The sequence below is a fragment of the Tenrec ecaudatus genome, chromosome 13 (genome assembly GCF_050624435.1).
Source record: "Tenrec ecaudatus isolate mTenEca1 chromosome 13, mTenEca1.hap1, whole genome shotgun sequence".
Taxonomy (NCBI): domain Eukaryota; kingdom Metazoa; phylum Chordata; class Mammalia; order Afrosoricida; family Tenrecidae; genus Tenrec; species Tenrec ecaudatus.
This window is the reverse complement of record NC_134542.1, coordinates 64,421,487-64,437,055: the sequence shown is the minus strand read 5'-3', so window position 1 is coordinate 64,437,055 and position 15,569 is coordinate 64,421,487. Positions and strand designations below refer to the sequence as shown.

The 15,569-nt window shown below is 40.0% G+C and overlaps 1 protein-coding gene across 2 annotated transcripts in view; it reads left to right on the top strand.

Annotated features, from left to right (window-relative positions):
• SCRN3 (secernin 3) overlaps window positions 1–15,569 on the top strand; it is a 28,390-nt gene that overhangs the window by 7,207 nt on the left and 5,614 nt on the right. For both annotated transcript variants that reach the window (XM_075529034.1, XM_075529035.1), the window contains 3 exons: window positions 827–1,008; window positions 1,842–2,041; window positions 3,114–3,326. In XM_075529034.1, the coding sequence (XP_075385149.1) occupies window positions 827–1,008; window positions 1,842–2,041; window positions 3,114–3,326 (595 nt within the window). The remainder of the gene's footprint in view (window positions 1–826; window positions 1,009–1,841; window positions 2,042–3,113; window positions 3,327–15,569) is intronic.

Here is a 15,569-nt window from a genome sequence, read left to right as displayed (position 1 = left end):
ACTGTCTGCTCCTGTAAAGATTTACAGCCTTAGAACCCTATATAGGGCTGCCATGAGTTGGAGTCAGCGTGGTAGCAGTGCACTGGGTAGTTCTTCTTAATACCTTTGTATTTAAATCTAGCTTATTTTGTAAGCCAATGGCTCTCATTCATTTTGCTAATGCTGACAGACCTAATAGGTGACTTTCTCATATGTCAGGGACTTCTATGGCAATACCCTTATATTTCAGGGGCCACATGTGTACTTCTACCACTAACCAAGGAAAAATAGACACCAAGGTTGAGAACTACGTTCATAAACATCAGCCCATATCCATTTCATCTGCATCACATTTCAAGACTATCACAACTAGATGCCACCCATATTTCTCCTGAGTTCCCATACGACTTGAGCTGTACTTCTCTTTTGGGCCCTTATAGATAACTTTAGTTGTATCTAGGTTATTGTGCAAGTTTTAGTTTCTAGAAAGCAAAAATCTATATTTGAGTCATCTTTTTTTTCATCTTTGTAACTAACATATCTCTCCAAGTGCTTTATAATCAGATGTTCCACAAATAATTGAAAAAAATGAATGATTTGGGGTCATCCTTAATATGAGAGGGCTTCAAAAGGTTCATGGGAAAAATGGAGCTAGAGGATCGTAGAGAAGCCCCATAGGTGTGCTGAGATGATGCCTTGACCATTAAAAATTTCAAATTTAATTTTATTTCCTATACTTAAAAAAATAATGGCCATGGTTTCTGATCAATTTGTTTTACATTCTGGATTGTGTTTGTCTGCTTGCTTGCTTTTGGTTTTCTGCTTCTTGCGGTGACTTTCTTTACAGTGTACTTACATAGAAATTGACCAGGTTCCTGAGACATATGCTGTTGTGCTTAGTCGACCAGCATGGTTGTGGGGGGCAGAAATGGGAGCCAATGAGCATGGAGTGTGCATTGGGAATGAAGCTGTCTGGGGAAGAGAAGAAGTCTGTGAGGAAGAGGCGCTGCTGGGCATGGACCTCGTCAGGTTTTACCTCTCTCTTAACACTCTTGTACCACAGTACTTATCTAAATTTTAAAGGGACTTTTACACATTTTCCCATTATTTATTTATTGGATTTTGATATATTGTAATCTGAGTCCAAGAATGCTCCAGATTATAGAGATCCAATTTTAAGATTCAAATGTCATTCATTGGGAGGAAGGGAGGAATTGGAAATTATAGTTCATTAGAAGTAAATAAGGTACTTTATTATATAGTAGCTTAGTTAATTGTCACATTATCCTTATTTCACAGATGAGCTGCCGGTGGCTCAGAGACAAAATAGCTTGCCATACATAAGGGGGCTTCAAACATTCATGGAAAAATAAAGCTAAAAAGATAATGGATTTAAAAACAATCCTTTTAAAAGCCCTATTGTCTTCAAAACTCAAACTCAGTGCCATCGAGTCAATTCTGACCTACACTGACCCTATAGAACTAAGTAGAACTGCTCTTGTTGGTTTCCAAGACTGTAACTCTTTATGGGAGTAGAAAGCCTCACTTTTCTCCCATGGAGTGGCTGGTGATTTTGAACTGATGACCGTTCAATTTGCAGCCCATCTCATAACCCCCTACCACGGCTCCTCATATTACTAAATTTGAATTTTCACATCATTCAACTCCCCTAGCTTTGTTTGTCACGATTTCCTGCTGATTTTAGAAAGCAAAGTGTAATCATTAGACTTTAGTTTATCTTTTTATTTGAAAGCAACTTTACTTTGAATGTAAACACAAAATCTCCTGAGCATGAAATTACTTAAGAAAAATAATGGATATTTATTTTAATCTCAGAACATTTTTTATCTTTTCAATTTTAGGCTTGGCCTCGAAAGAGCCGATACAGCCGAAAAAGCCGTCAATGTCATTGTTGATTTATTAGAAAAATACGGCCAGGGTGGAAATTGTACAGAGGGGAGTATGGAATTTAGTTATCACAACAGTTTCCTGATAGCTGATAGGAAGGAAGCCTGGATTGTGGAGACCGCAGGGAAGTACTGGGCAGCGGAGAAAGTACAAGGTACAGACAATTTTCTGTGATTTCATTTGTTTTTCAATAACAAAATACCCCTGCAAGTAAAGAGAGTGCATTGTATTGTTTTTCAAGATTTATCATCTAGTTCAATGCAGGACTGAGTTGCAGGGGCAGTGGAAGAAGAGCATCTAGTGAAAGAGCACTGTGGAGAAGTTTTCTGAAAGAGAAAAGGGGGGGGGTCGTCGGTGGGAGGGCACATTTTGTACAACCCACACATGCTTTCTCTGAAAGAGGTCTCAGCTCTTTCCTAGTATTTGGGGACTGTTTCATAACTCTACCATTTCTTCTTCTTTCCACTTCGGGCTGAGCTTCAACATTCTGTCCTGAATAGATGAGGAGCGTGGAAAGGAGAGTGGAGCCGTACATTGTTGTGTGTGCACTGGTGTATAGCTTTTGCCTGTATATAAATGAAAACATACCATTTTAATAGTATTAAGTAAAGCAAGGCAAGTTTATTTCAGAAGGCTCTTCTTTTCTTTTTTGTCTCCTTATTCCATGGTTTCTTTGTGCTCGTATGTGTCTTTCATTTGTCAAGCAAGGAAATCCAGAAATGTAAAGTGGCTAACTCAAAGAACCATGAGTGAAAGACTTGAAATTCAAGTCTTTCAATCCTGACTCTCACCAATGTTCCCTGCACTATAGCACAGCGTTGGGTTTAAGTGCATAGCAGGTGCTTCCTGTGTGTTTTTCTCCTGTACTCTCCAGTTTTACTAGTCAGAAGACAGGTGAAAATGTTCCATGCACATGAATGAAGCCTGCGACGATACATACATGTATTATATTATAGTTTTGCAAGCTGTTACCCTTGTGGAAAATTGGATAAGGGAAGCTCAGAATCTCTCTGCATGACTTATTACAGCTACATTATGAATCTCAAAATAAAAAGCCTAATTAAAACGTGGTTCATTTATCATCTTGACTCTGCAATACATATACACATGGCATAAAATTTAGAAGTCTCGATATATGCGTAAACAATAATTAAGAATCACTTAGCAAGAGATACCTCATATTAAATAAGACATTTCTTGTTTCTTCTCCTCTTCTTTGAAAACAGAGGGGGTTCGTAATATTTCTAACCAGCTTTCAATAACAACCAAGATTGACCGGGAGCATCAGGACTTGAGAAACTATGCTAAGCAGAAAGGCTGGTGGGATGATCAAAAGGCGTTTGATTTTGCTGCAGCCTACTCCTATCTTGACACAGCCAAGATGTGGGCTTCATCAGGCAGATACTGTGAGGGCTATGCGCTTCTGAATAAACATAAAGGTAATTTCCCCATTTAAGTAATATCAGAAAGAAAAATTACAATGTGCCTAGGTATAATGTGAGAATGGCAAATGTATTTTCCGGAATTATCCTTAGTAAAGGTGAGTCAAAAAAGAAATCAACACTGTTAACAGACTGCTCTGCAGATTTAATACCCAAATTGCAACTGGGCAACATATCATTTTCTGAGCAAATGAGTGCTCTGAGGAGTTCGAATTCATAAAGTGCTTATATACAAAGCTCCGGAAATGCTGCCTGCAATTTCTGATTGGTTGACATTTAGGGAACTTTGTTAAACAGTTGCAAGGCAGTCATAAGATCAGTGAGTGGAAGCTGCAAGACTCCCAACGTTTTGATAACGGGATATGTTCACTAATCTCGAAAGTAAAATGCTATTAATGGTTTAAACTTTTAAAATCTGTTTTATTGTTTTCATTGCGATGATACGCAGTAAACAAACACCAAGTCAACAGTTTCTCTACGTACAATTTCGTGACATTGATTACGTTCGCCATGGTGTGCAACCACTCCGACTCTCCTTTTCCGAATCGTCCCTCCCCCGGTAACATAAATTCCCTGCCCCCGCCCCCGCCCAGTGCCCATCTACTCCTTTGAGTTGCTGTTGTCAATATGATCCCACACAGAGAGCATAATGTTCAAGGCAGATCTTTGTAAAGTTAAGCTAAGCAATTGCTTGATCTTAAGAAGAGTCCAGGGGATTTGGGGGCTTAAGTTTTAGCGATGATCTAGAGGCAGGAGTTCAGGGCTTCATCCAAACCTTATGGCCCCAGAGATTTTGTAGTTCACAAGAATATGAAACTCTGTTTATTCTACATTTCCCACTTTTTGATCAGATTCCTCCATCTTCTTTAAGCAAACATTCTGTAACAGGTAGCTGGGGCCATCTAGTGATCCTGGGCTCATGGCAAAGAACACAATTGTTCATGGAGGCAGATAACCACACATTCCATATCCTCCTTCTATCCCAACTCTTATTTTTCCTTTGTTGTTTCAGGTGTATAGTGATCAGGTAGCATTTATTTTTATAAGGACATGGATTATTTTTCTTTAAATTTTATGTATTGTGTTGTTGAGAATATATGCAGCAACGCATGCATCGATTCAACAGTGTCTCCATGTCAAGTCAGGAGCATTGCTTACACTCTTCACCTCGTGCACTCATTCTCACGCTTCTCTCCTGAGATGTTCCTTCCGTAGGCATCGAAACCCACTTCCCCTAAAGTTCTTATCTAATCTTCCAAGTTGCTGCTGTCAATTTGAGACCATATAGATAGTGTAGAGCAGTCCGATAGACTTCTGTTTGTTGATCTTGTATATCCTGCCACTCTGCCATATTCCTCTATTGCTTCCAGTGCTCCCCTTCTGGAGCTTTTTGGATTTTCCATATATAAAATCATATCATTTGCGAATAACGATACTTTCACCTTTTCCTTCCCTAGGTGGATATCTTTGATGTCTTTTCTTTACCTTATGCTGTTAGCTAAAAACTCCAGGATGATGTTAGTAAGAGTGTTGACAGAGGCATCTTTGTCTGGTCCCCTTTTTCAGTGGGATTGTGTTAGTCTTTTCTCCATTGACTAACATGTTGGCTGTTGGTTTTTCATGTATAATTTGTATTGTCTTGAGGAATTTCCCTTCCATTTCCTATCTTCTTGAGTGTCTTAAACAGGAATTGGTGTTGAATGCTTTCTCCGCATCTGTCGATATCATTATGTGGTTCTTATAGTTTTTCATGTCACTGTGGTGAATGATACTAATGGTCTTTTGTATGTTGAACCTCCCTGCATCCCTGGTATGAATCTCACTTGGTCATGGTGAATTATTTGTTGTATATACTTTTATATTCTGTTGGCCAGTATTTTGTTAAGGATTTTTGCATCAGTGTTCATTAGGGATATTGGTCTGTAGTTCTCGATTCTTTTTTTTTTAGTTCTCGATTCTTGTGGGATCCTTGCCTGGTTTAAGTATCAGTTATACTAGCTTCATAGAAGGAGTTCAGGAGTTAGCTGTCTTTTTCTATGGTCTGGAAGAGTTTGTGCTGGATTGATGTCAGTTCTTCTCTGGATGTTTGGTAGAATTCTCCTGTAAAGTCATCTAGTCCAGAGGATTTTTTTTTGGTTGGTAATCCCTTGATCACTTTGTCTATTTCTTCTGTTGCTATGGTCTGTTGAGATTCTTGACATCCATCGGGGATAGTCTAGGGAGGGATTGTTTGTCCAAGAATTTGCCCATGTCTTCCAAGTGGTTGAATTCACTGGAGTACAGTCCTTCGTAATACTGTGTAATTATCCTTTTGATTTCATTAGGGTCTGTTGTAATGTCCCCTCTTTCATCACTCATCCTTAGTATTGAAATTTGTTCCCTCCTTTCTGTTAGATTTGTCAGCGGTTTGTCGATCCTGTTTATCCTTTCAATTAACCAACTTCTAGCAGCATAAAATTTTCCCATAGTTTTCTTATTCTCCTGCTCCTGAATCTCAGCCCTGATTTTTATTATTTCTTTTCTTTTGCTATTAGTAGTATTATCCCGTTGACTCTCCTCCAGTTTCTGTAAATTTTGTGCCAGCATATCAATCATATGTCTCTCTTCCTTTTCTCATGTGTATGTATTTCCATGAAGCTTCCTCTGATAACTGCCTTTCCTGTGTCCCATAAGTTTTGGTATGTCGTGTGCTCATTCTCATTGGTTTCTAGAAATTTCCCTATTTCATCTCTGATCTGGGCAAGTACACACTCCTTTTCCAATAGAGAGCTATTCATCCTCCAATTGTTTGCCCTGGATTTCTTCATCTTCCTTTTGTTGATTTCCAGTCTTATGGCATAGTGGTCAGAGAGAGAGAGATCTGTATAATATCAATATGCTTAAATTTATGCAGATTTGCCTTATGCCCCAGCATGTGGTCTATCTTTGAATATGTGCCAGGTAGGCTTGGAAATAATATGATATTTTTGTATTTGCGTGAATAGCTCTGTAAATATCTATCAGGTCAAATTTTCTAATTGTAGTGTTCAGATGTCTAGCCTCCTTGTTGACTTTCTTTCCCTGTGATCTATCTTTCTCAGAGTGGTATATTTAAGTCACCTCCTAAAATTGTTGAGCCTGTGATTTCTTTTTTCATTTTTTGGAGCATTTGGTTGATATATTTAGCAGGCCTCTCATTCTGGGAATATATATTTAAAATACTTAGTCTACTGTTCCCTTGAGCATTATATAGTGTCCCTCCTTATCTCTTTTTATGGTTTGCACTTTGATGTCAATTTTATCTGAGATTAGGATTGCAATCCTTGCTTTTTTTGAAAGCTGTTTGCTTGGGATGTTTTTTCTAGCCTTTGATTCTCAGCCTATTTTTGTCTGTAGCCTTGTGATGTGTCTCCTGTAGGCAGCAGATTGATGGGTTGTGTTTTCTAAACCAGTCTGCGAGCCTCAGTCTTTTAATGCCTGAGTTCACTCCTTTGAGATTCAGGGCTATTACATTCCTCTTTGGCTCCAGTGATGTCATCTTATACCTTTTGTATTGGGTGTTTTCCTACCGCCCTTTCTTATCAGTGTGTTGTGCATGTGTGTGCATGCGCTTCATTCTTGACTTCTTTCCACCCTTAAGCCAATGCTCTCTCTGGGGCTGTTTTCTCTTTTGGCCCTCGGGGTGGTGCTGTTCTATGTGGCAATCGCTTATTTGTATTCGGTGAGTGCTGTTCTTCTGCCCAAACTGGGTCGACAAGGATCTTTTGTAAGGCTGGGTTTCTTTTAACCTATACTTTGAGTCTTTCCTTTTCTGGGAAACTCTTACTTCTCCATCTATCTTGATAAATAATTTGGCTGGATAGAGTATTCTTGGGTTTGCATTGTTTTCCTTCAATTTTTGGAATATGTTACTCCACTCTCTCCTCTTCTTCAGTGTCCGCTGATAGGTCTGAGCATATTCTTATTTGGGAACCTTTATATGTGACTGCTTGTTTTTCCCTAGCTCCTCTCATGATTTTCTCCCTTTACTCAAAGTTGGATAGTTTAACTATTATATGCCTTGGTGAGTTCTTTTTGGGATTTGGTCTAGCTGGTGTTCTTTTAGCCTCCTGAATAATTGCCTGGTTTTCATTCATTAAGCTGGGGAAGTTTTCCTCCAAGAATTCGCTCGGTATTGTTACAGATGACTTATTTCTTGTGTCTTCCTCTGGTTATCCAATTATTCTGATGTTGCTCCTCTTCATAGCATCAGACATAGCTCTTAGGTTTTCTTCAGTTTTTCTGTTGATCTTATTAGATTTTTGTTCATGTTTGTTAAAGTCTGCTTGGTTGTCCTCTAGGTCAGTGGTGCAGTTCTCTGCCTCCTCCATTTGGTTGGCAAAGTACATGAGTCTGCTGCTGGTTTTGGTTATCTTGTCCCTGTGCTCTTGTATTTCCCTTTGGTGTATGATCTTTACCTCCTCTACCATTTCATCCTTTTTCTGTATTGTTTTCCTTATATCCTGTATGACTCCAAGTAGAATTCTAAAATTTTCTTTCTGTGGCAGATCAATGCCTGCTTCTTCTATGCACGTTGTCAGGTTCAGGACATCTTCTGACATTCTCTTTTGTTTCTCCTGTTTTTATGTTGAGGTCATTGGGGTTGATTGCTGTTTGCATTGCGTTGTTTTAGAGGAGCCAGGCGCAGTTTTCCAGGGAGTCAAAGAGCATTGGCTTTCTCTGGGAGACTCGTAGGTAATGTTCTTCGAACTGCCTGCAGCCAATTGCACTATGGAATTGGATTTCCACTTTATCCTCCTGTGGCTTCACTCTATCCTTAGTTAACCAGTATTCTTTTAGTTGTAGGGAAAGGTGGATGGTCCTCTCAGGGGACACTTGTTGGGTGGTTGTGGACCTGCGAGGATGGTGTTGCACTTGGTGATCTTACAAGAAGTCGTGATGGTGTGGCCCATGGCAGCTGGGGCACCACAGAAGGTGTTAGGGGGTGCCTGCTGCAATGAGAGTGCCACAGATGGTGGGTTGATGTGCCTGCTTTGGTGTAGAACACCATGAATGGTGGGAAGAATTGAAGAGGCTGGGCAGAGGTTCTCACAGCAGCATGGAGCGTTGGCGAGTGTTGGGCGAGCTGCCTTATGTGGTGAGAGGCTCTACAGCAGGCGGTAGGAAGTTCCCTCAGTCACGTGGGACCACAGTGGACGGGTAGGAGCTCCCCCAGCTATGCAGGCAAGATTTAAGCTGGGAGAAGGTGGGTAGGATTTCCCACGTACTAAGTGCTGCAGAGGGTGGGCAGGCTGAATTTCCACCAGAGGGAGGTGAGCAGTATTTCCCCTGGAGGAAGGTAAGCAGGCTTTCCCCAGCCGCAGGTTATGCAGAGGGTGAAAGTCTCCAAGCTGGGTGGGGACAGGCATAAATACCCTAGGTTAAGGAGTGTGGCCTGGAGCTTGCCAGTGGCATGTGACAAAAAAGGGAAGAGAAAAAGAAAAAGAAGAAAAAAGGGAAAAAACCACCGAGACCACCGAGACTGTACGAGAGAAGGGAAAGAGAGAAGAGAAGGAAACAACAGTAATAATATAGCTGTGTGTCCTGATCCCTGACTGCGGGGCTGGAGGGGTTTAAACCCTGCCCAGCGGCAGTGACCACCTGTGGCTGTGTTGAAATAAAGTCCTTCAGCTGGCTCCAAATGATCCTGCCTCTGGCTGAGACAGCGGCAGGGCTAAGGTTAAACCCTAGCTGGCCTCCACTGTGGTAAGCCAAAAGCCCCCAGCTCCTCAAAACCTAGTGGCTCTATGCCTACTTTTCTTTATGAAGCTCCCCTGTGACCCGGCAGTGTGGAATTTCCCTCTTAGTAACTCTCCTGCACTGATTTCTGCGGAGTCCCTCTGGTATGTGTTGCTCAGTCACCATCTTGCTCGAAGTCCCAGGTAGTGTTTTAATATCCATGAGAATGTAGAGATTTGGGTCAGAGACTAATATGAGGATCAGGAATCAGACTCTTTATGAACACTAAGAGAATTTCTAAAAATGCCACTTTGCTCCCTGCTCAGATCCTCAGCCTGGAATCTAAGTGTTTGCTATCTCAGCCTGTTTCAATAGTCTCTCTTGAGAGACTGAACTTTGAACATAGGTATTTTTTTTGGCCTAAATAATGGTGACAGGGTTCTGTTGAGAAAAAAAAATCCTGGCAGGTTGGAGCCAGTAAACCACATAGTCTTCAAATATGCCTGTTTCTCTATACTCACTATATGAATATTTGATAGGCAAATATGGATGGGCTCTCTAATACATTTGCCCTTGAAAGTATTTCAGTTACATGAGCATTCAGATGGAGTGATGTGATTTTTATATCTACTATGGATAGCAGGTTCTGTTGTCACTATGAGCTGGAACTGACTCAAAGGCCCCTATAAGGTGACCAGAAGACAGGAGTTCTCAGAACCCTCAGGAGAAGACCATGCCTATACAGAGGCATGATTAGCTATGGCCTGATTGACAGGTTAGAATCCACCCCTATAACCTATTTAACAAATTGACATGAAATTATGTAACCAGGACATCTACTTCTCTCACAATTTTCATGTTTTTCTTTAATTCCTTGAGCATATTCCAGGTAGTGTGAATACCGTATATACTCGAGTATAAGCTAACCTGAATATCAGCCAAGGCACCTAATTTTACCACAAAACTGCATTAAAAATATGCTGAAAAACTTGGCTTATACATGAGTATATATGGTAGCTGTTTCAGTGCCCTTGTCTGATAACACCATCATCTCTGTTCTTTCTCAGTTGCATATTGACCTAATTTTATTCTGGTTTGCTTATTCACTTATTGGTTCTCAATTTTTATTGGGTGGTAGGCATTATGCATTTTATGTTGTTGAGTGTTGGATTTTTTTTATTCCCTAAAAAGTAATTGACTTTATTCTAGCAGCTAAATTGTTATTTAATTCTATGTGAACCATAGAATTTTCAGTATTAGGTTTGCGTATGAACTCATAAGCCTTATTTTACAGTTCATATCCAGGGGAACCTCCAGTCTGAACGCTGGACAGGAGTTCTAAGTGAAGCTTTTGTAAGGCAGACAGACCTGACAGGCTAGCTTTGGCTTCTTGTGGGACAGCCAATTGATTGCTAGGGTGCAGCAAGATATTTCCATGAGATGGAAGCTCATTTTGGTTTGCTGCTGTGGAGCTCGGCACCAGGGACTCTTGTTTTAGACCTCGCTTAGCCAGTTACCACTTGTGACCTGGTCTGGGGTAGCTTCAGAGTACCCTTTCCTATGAGGCGACTTTCACACTATTAAGGGATCTGATGCTTCTGTTGTGTAAGCTCATCAGTGCAGCAAATTAGCAGAGGACTGTTTATTGAACCTCTTTGAATGATAATTTTCAGACAGTTCAGCAAAGATGACTATTGTGGACTTTCCCCCCTGGCACTATAATTAAAAGGTTAGGAAATAAAATTAACAGCTTTTCATATAGAATGGGGAACAGTAGTGCAATATAAGATAGAGAGGAAAATGTCCAGAATCCTAAAGTTTAGGGTAATTGGACAAAAAGAAGAAAAATAGATTGAAATAAGGATAAACAAATTATTGTAGAAATGATTAGCTCTGTTATATGAAACTACAAAATTACAATCACAGATTTGAAATGCATACATGACTATAATAATAGAGAAACCCGGCATGAAACTTATTTTCCCCAAAGTATGAAGTATAGTTCATGCAGCTTTCTGTGCTTTGCCAAGAAAATAAATGCGTTTCCAATACGTTCATAGGAAATGGCCTACTTGTACATTAGGGATGATTTTTCCTGTTAGTTTTCAGGATAGAAGAGTACTTTTCTTTCCAACTATCTCTTCCTGACAGCTATTAACTGCTGCATGTATATCCAAATTGTATCTATATTCACTCATGTATTTTAAATAACTAGTTTAAATTGCAGTGAAGTTGTACCCTGTGGTTTGCATTCATTTTACTGAACCCTGCTACTGCAGTCTCAGTACTTATCCAATGCTTGCTAGTGGGTTTCTTGTAGCTCCCCTACTCAAGTGATCATGTAAATCTTCCTTTCATTTTGAGAATTGTAGGTTTTGAATATAGAAAACAGTTTTATAATACCAGTATTATCGTAGTGGTATGGTTCTGACATGGTTTTCATTAAAACTTTCCATTTACAGGAATTTAGATTGGAATTATTTTAAAATCTCACTAGGTATTGAAGCCATGTGCTTGATAGGGAGAGACCTAGGCTCTTCCTTTATTGTTTAGCTTTCAGGGTTTTCCCGTAAGGTTTGTTTATTTTGTTGTGGTTGCTGGGAATGTACACAGCATAACCTGCACCAACTCAATGGCTTGTACATGGACCATTTAGTCACACAGATAGAATTCTCCGAGTTGTGCATTCATTCCAACCCCCCTTTTCTGAACTGTGCCTCCCTTGTTCACATGACCCACTGCCCACTAAGGCTCATGTCTTCTCTTTCAAGTTGCTGCTATCAATTTGATCCCATGTAGGCAAACCTTCAAAAAGCATAATACTCAAAGGCAGATTTTTTTTTAGCAATTCAGCTAAACTATTATTTAGTTTTAAGAACACTTCAGAGGATATGTTTTGGTTTAAGGTTTAAAGATGATCTCAGGGCAATTTATTGCTTAGTTTTCACATTAAGGGCTATTTTTAGGCATATGACTTTTTCTTCCCCCCTTGTATTTTTCAAAATTAACAGAAAGACACTGTTCATATTACAAGTTACCTATAAATTTAATAAATTATTTTTCTTGCATTTGAAGTCATAGTTCTATTCTCTGGAAACTGAGTAAGAGACTACGGACTTGTAGATATTTATCACTACTAACACAAGAGCCCTCGTGGCTCAATGGTTAAAGCACTCAGCTGCTAATTCAGAGGCTTGTTGGTTCTAATCCCATAGCTGCTTCATAGGAGAATGGTGTGTGGCAGTCTACTGAGACCCTTTATGGGGCAGTTATAGTCTATGATGCAGAGTTGCTATGCTTCAGAATCAGCTCAATGGCATTAGGTTTTTTTCCCCCCTCTTAGTGTTATTAACATGAAAGAGTTGGTGGCTTGCATGGTTAGATGAAGACAGTGCATACTGTTATTTTACATGCACATCAATTTTATTTTAATGTGAAATGTCACTGAACACAGTTTAGATATATACTTGCTATGAGCTTTTTTGTTTTAATATCTTATAATGGAAGAAACACTTATCTTGCATGCTTTCTTTGTTGTTAGGAGCTACTTCAATTGTACTCCTTTTTTGTTACTGTAGTCGTATTTGGGGCAAAGTGAGGAAACAAGAACCTGTGGTCAATCAACCATGTTTAGTGGAAGTTACTTGTGTGCTACTTTCAGTCAATAATCTCGATTTTATCTCTAGGTTCTGATAACTATTGCATTGGCTACTCAGAACTCACAGACAATATTTATGATTAAATATTGTGATATTTATTAAGGAAGTTGATCATTTATAGTGCAAGTTAGGATACAGTTGTTTATCAAGGCTTGTTACAAAGTTCTTTCAGGTCTGCTAATAAATACTCAAAGAGGTATACCTCTCCACTGTAAGCATCAACCCAAAGGCATTCAGCTCAAGTTCTGTGGGTCAGCAAACCCAGGTCCCTGAATTAAGGGCCCAGAGGCACCCCACTCCAGGAAGCCTCAGCCCTAAGGCATTCAGCTCTACTTCCATCAGTTAGTAAGGCCAGTTTCACCAATTAAGTGTCCAGTGTACCCCACTCCTCAAACCAGCTTTGTAACCCAAAGCACTTAGCTTTACTTGCTCCATGGGTTGGGAAGTCCACCACTCTGTTCCATGCTCTGGCTTCTGGTACTGATGCTGCTCCTCTGATGACAGAGCTGTCTCCTCAGAACCCAGGACATTTACTGGTCCAGAAGACTTGCTCCACTCCTGTCTCTTGCTGGTAATGAAATTCCCCCTTCTGCTTCTCAGAGGGCTCATTTTATGTGAAACAGGATGGCAAGCCAGAGAATCCTGGTTCACAATTACTTACAGGTGAATCCTATCAGTATCTTTCCCTACCTTCTTACCAGACCCATGCAGGAAAAGGTTATTTGTAGGAGTTATAGACTTTGACGGGAGGAGCCTCATTAAACAACTCACTGTCAACTGGTGGCTCTCAAGCCTTAAAAGACTGCCAGTGTCTCACTGCTTTGTAATTCAACTGTTAATTTCTTGTATAATCTATCTGTATATAATTTAACGGTTCATTTCTTATATTATATATCTATCTTTATAAATATATTCATATATAATTACTAGCAATCGGGTTTGTCTCTCTAGGGAACCCTATCCAATCACTTTTGACAAATTGATTTCTTTAGAATTGATTTTAATTAAATAATTATATATAAAGTATCTGAAAATATCAAAGGTGAAGGACTATGTATTTAACTTTTTTAACTTATTACAACATAGAGTCACAATATTCATTACTAGTACTAAGACTTCAGAGTAATAAGGTTAATGTATTAAATATATAAAGGGTTTAATATTGAAGTGAGTAAAAGGATAGTGCTGGACCTCTGCTTCTGGCTAGAAGAGACTAATTTCCCCCAAAAACAAGTCTAGAAGCTGGAAAGAAATGATTGCTTAAGGACCCCAAGTCCAAGAACAAGTCTAGAAGCTGGAAAGAAATGATTGCTTAAGGACCCCAAGTCCAAGAGATAGAGAAGGACTGTCTACACTTTGTGCTGCAGCTTTTCTTCAAGGGGTTTGCCAGCTTCCCAGTGGCATGGTGGGCTGCTCACCACAAAGTCAGAAGCGACCAGCCATTCTGGGGGACAAGTTAGGTTTTCTGATTCCATAAAGATTTACAGCCTCAGAAACCCAAAGGGGCAGTTCTACTTTGTTGACTTGATGGCCGTGAGTTTGGCTTTGGAGTTTAAACTGCACATGTGCAGACTTAAGCAAAAGTAGCTATTCTTTTTTGGGGTATGAAAACCAGGATTGATGAACCTATAGAGGCAGCAAGTGGAATAGAGTTTTCAGGGGAGGGAACACTAGGTGGTGTTGGCAGCAAGAGGCCCATGCAGAAAAAGAACGTATGGAAACTGTGGTAACACATGTACAATTCTGCTGGATGTGATCGAACTATGGAATGATTCGATATATGTATTAATCCAAATTAATAAAAAAGTAGCTACTAAGAGGTTAAAGATTGAACAGAGATCTTGGCGGCCTCCTGGGGACAGACAGACAACAATTTGAATTGAGGACCAACCCAGAAGGTGGTTGTGCCCTCGAGTTGGCCTTGACTCATGGTGACCCTCTGTACAACACAGTGAAATATCACCTGGCTCTTTGCCATCCTCACAGTTGTTCTTAGGTTGAGCCCATTTTTGCAGGCACTGTGTAAATCCATCTTGTTGAAAGCCTTCCTCTTTTTTATTACCCCTCACTTTACCAAGCATGATGTCCTTCTCCACTGACTGGTCTCTTCTGACAGCTTATCCACTCCATATATCCATCGGTCTCACTTTCCTTGCCTCCAAAGGAGCATTCTGGCTGTATTTTTCTAAGATAGACTTGTTTGTTCTTTTGGTAGTCTGTGGTACTTTCAAGATTGTTTTTGGCCAATACCATAATTCAAATGCATCGATTCTTCTTCAGTTTTCCCTATTCAATGTCCAACTTTCACGTGACTAGGAGGCAACTGAAAATATCATGCCTTGGGTCAGGTGCACCGTAGTCCTAAATAGCATTCTTGCTTTTCAACACCTTAAAGGGATCTCATGGAGCGGATTTGCCTAATGTGTCATTTGAGCTTTTGACTGCTACTTCCATGTGCATTGATTGTGGATCCAAGCAAGACAAAAGCCTCGACAACATCCATCTTTTCTCCATTTATCGTGATGTCACCTATCAGTCCAGTTGTGAAGATTCTGGTTTTCCTTATATTGAGTCATCATCCATGCTGAAGACGGCAATCCTTGGTCCTCACCAGCAGATTCTTCAAGTCCTCCTCACTTTGAGCAAGCCAGGTTGTGTCACCTGCATTTCACAGGTTGTTAATAAACATTCCTCCAATCCTGATGTCACCTTCTTCTTCATACAATACAGCTTCTCTGACTATACAGCAAACAGATTGAACGAGTATGGTTAGAGGATGCAACCCTGTCACATACCTTTACAAATTTTAAACAATGCATTATTCTCTTGTGGTGTTCACACGACTGTCTCTCGATCCATGTACATTTTCCACATGAGCACAGTC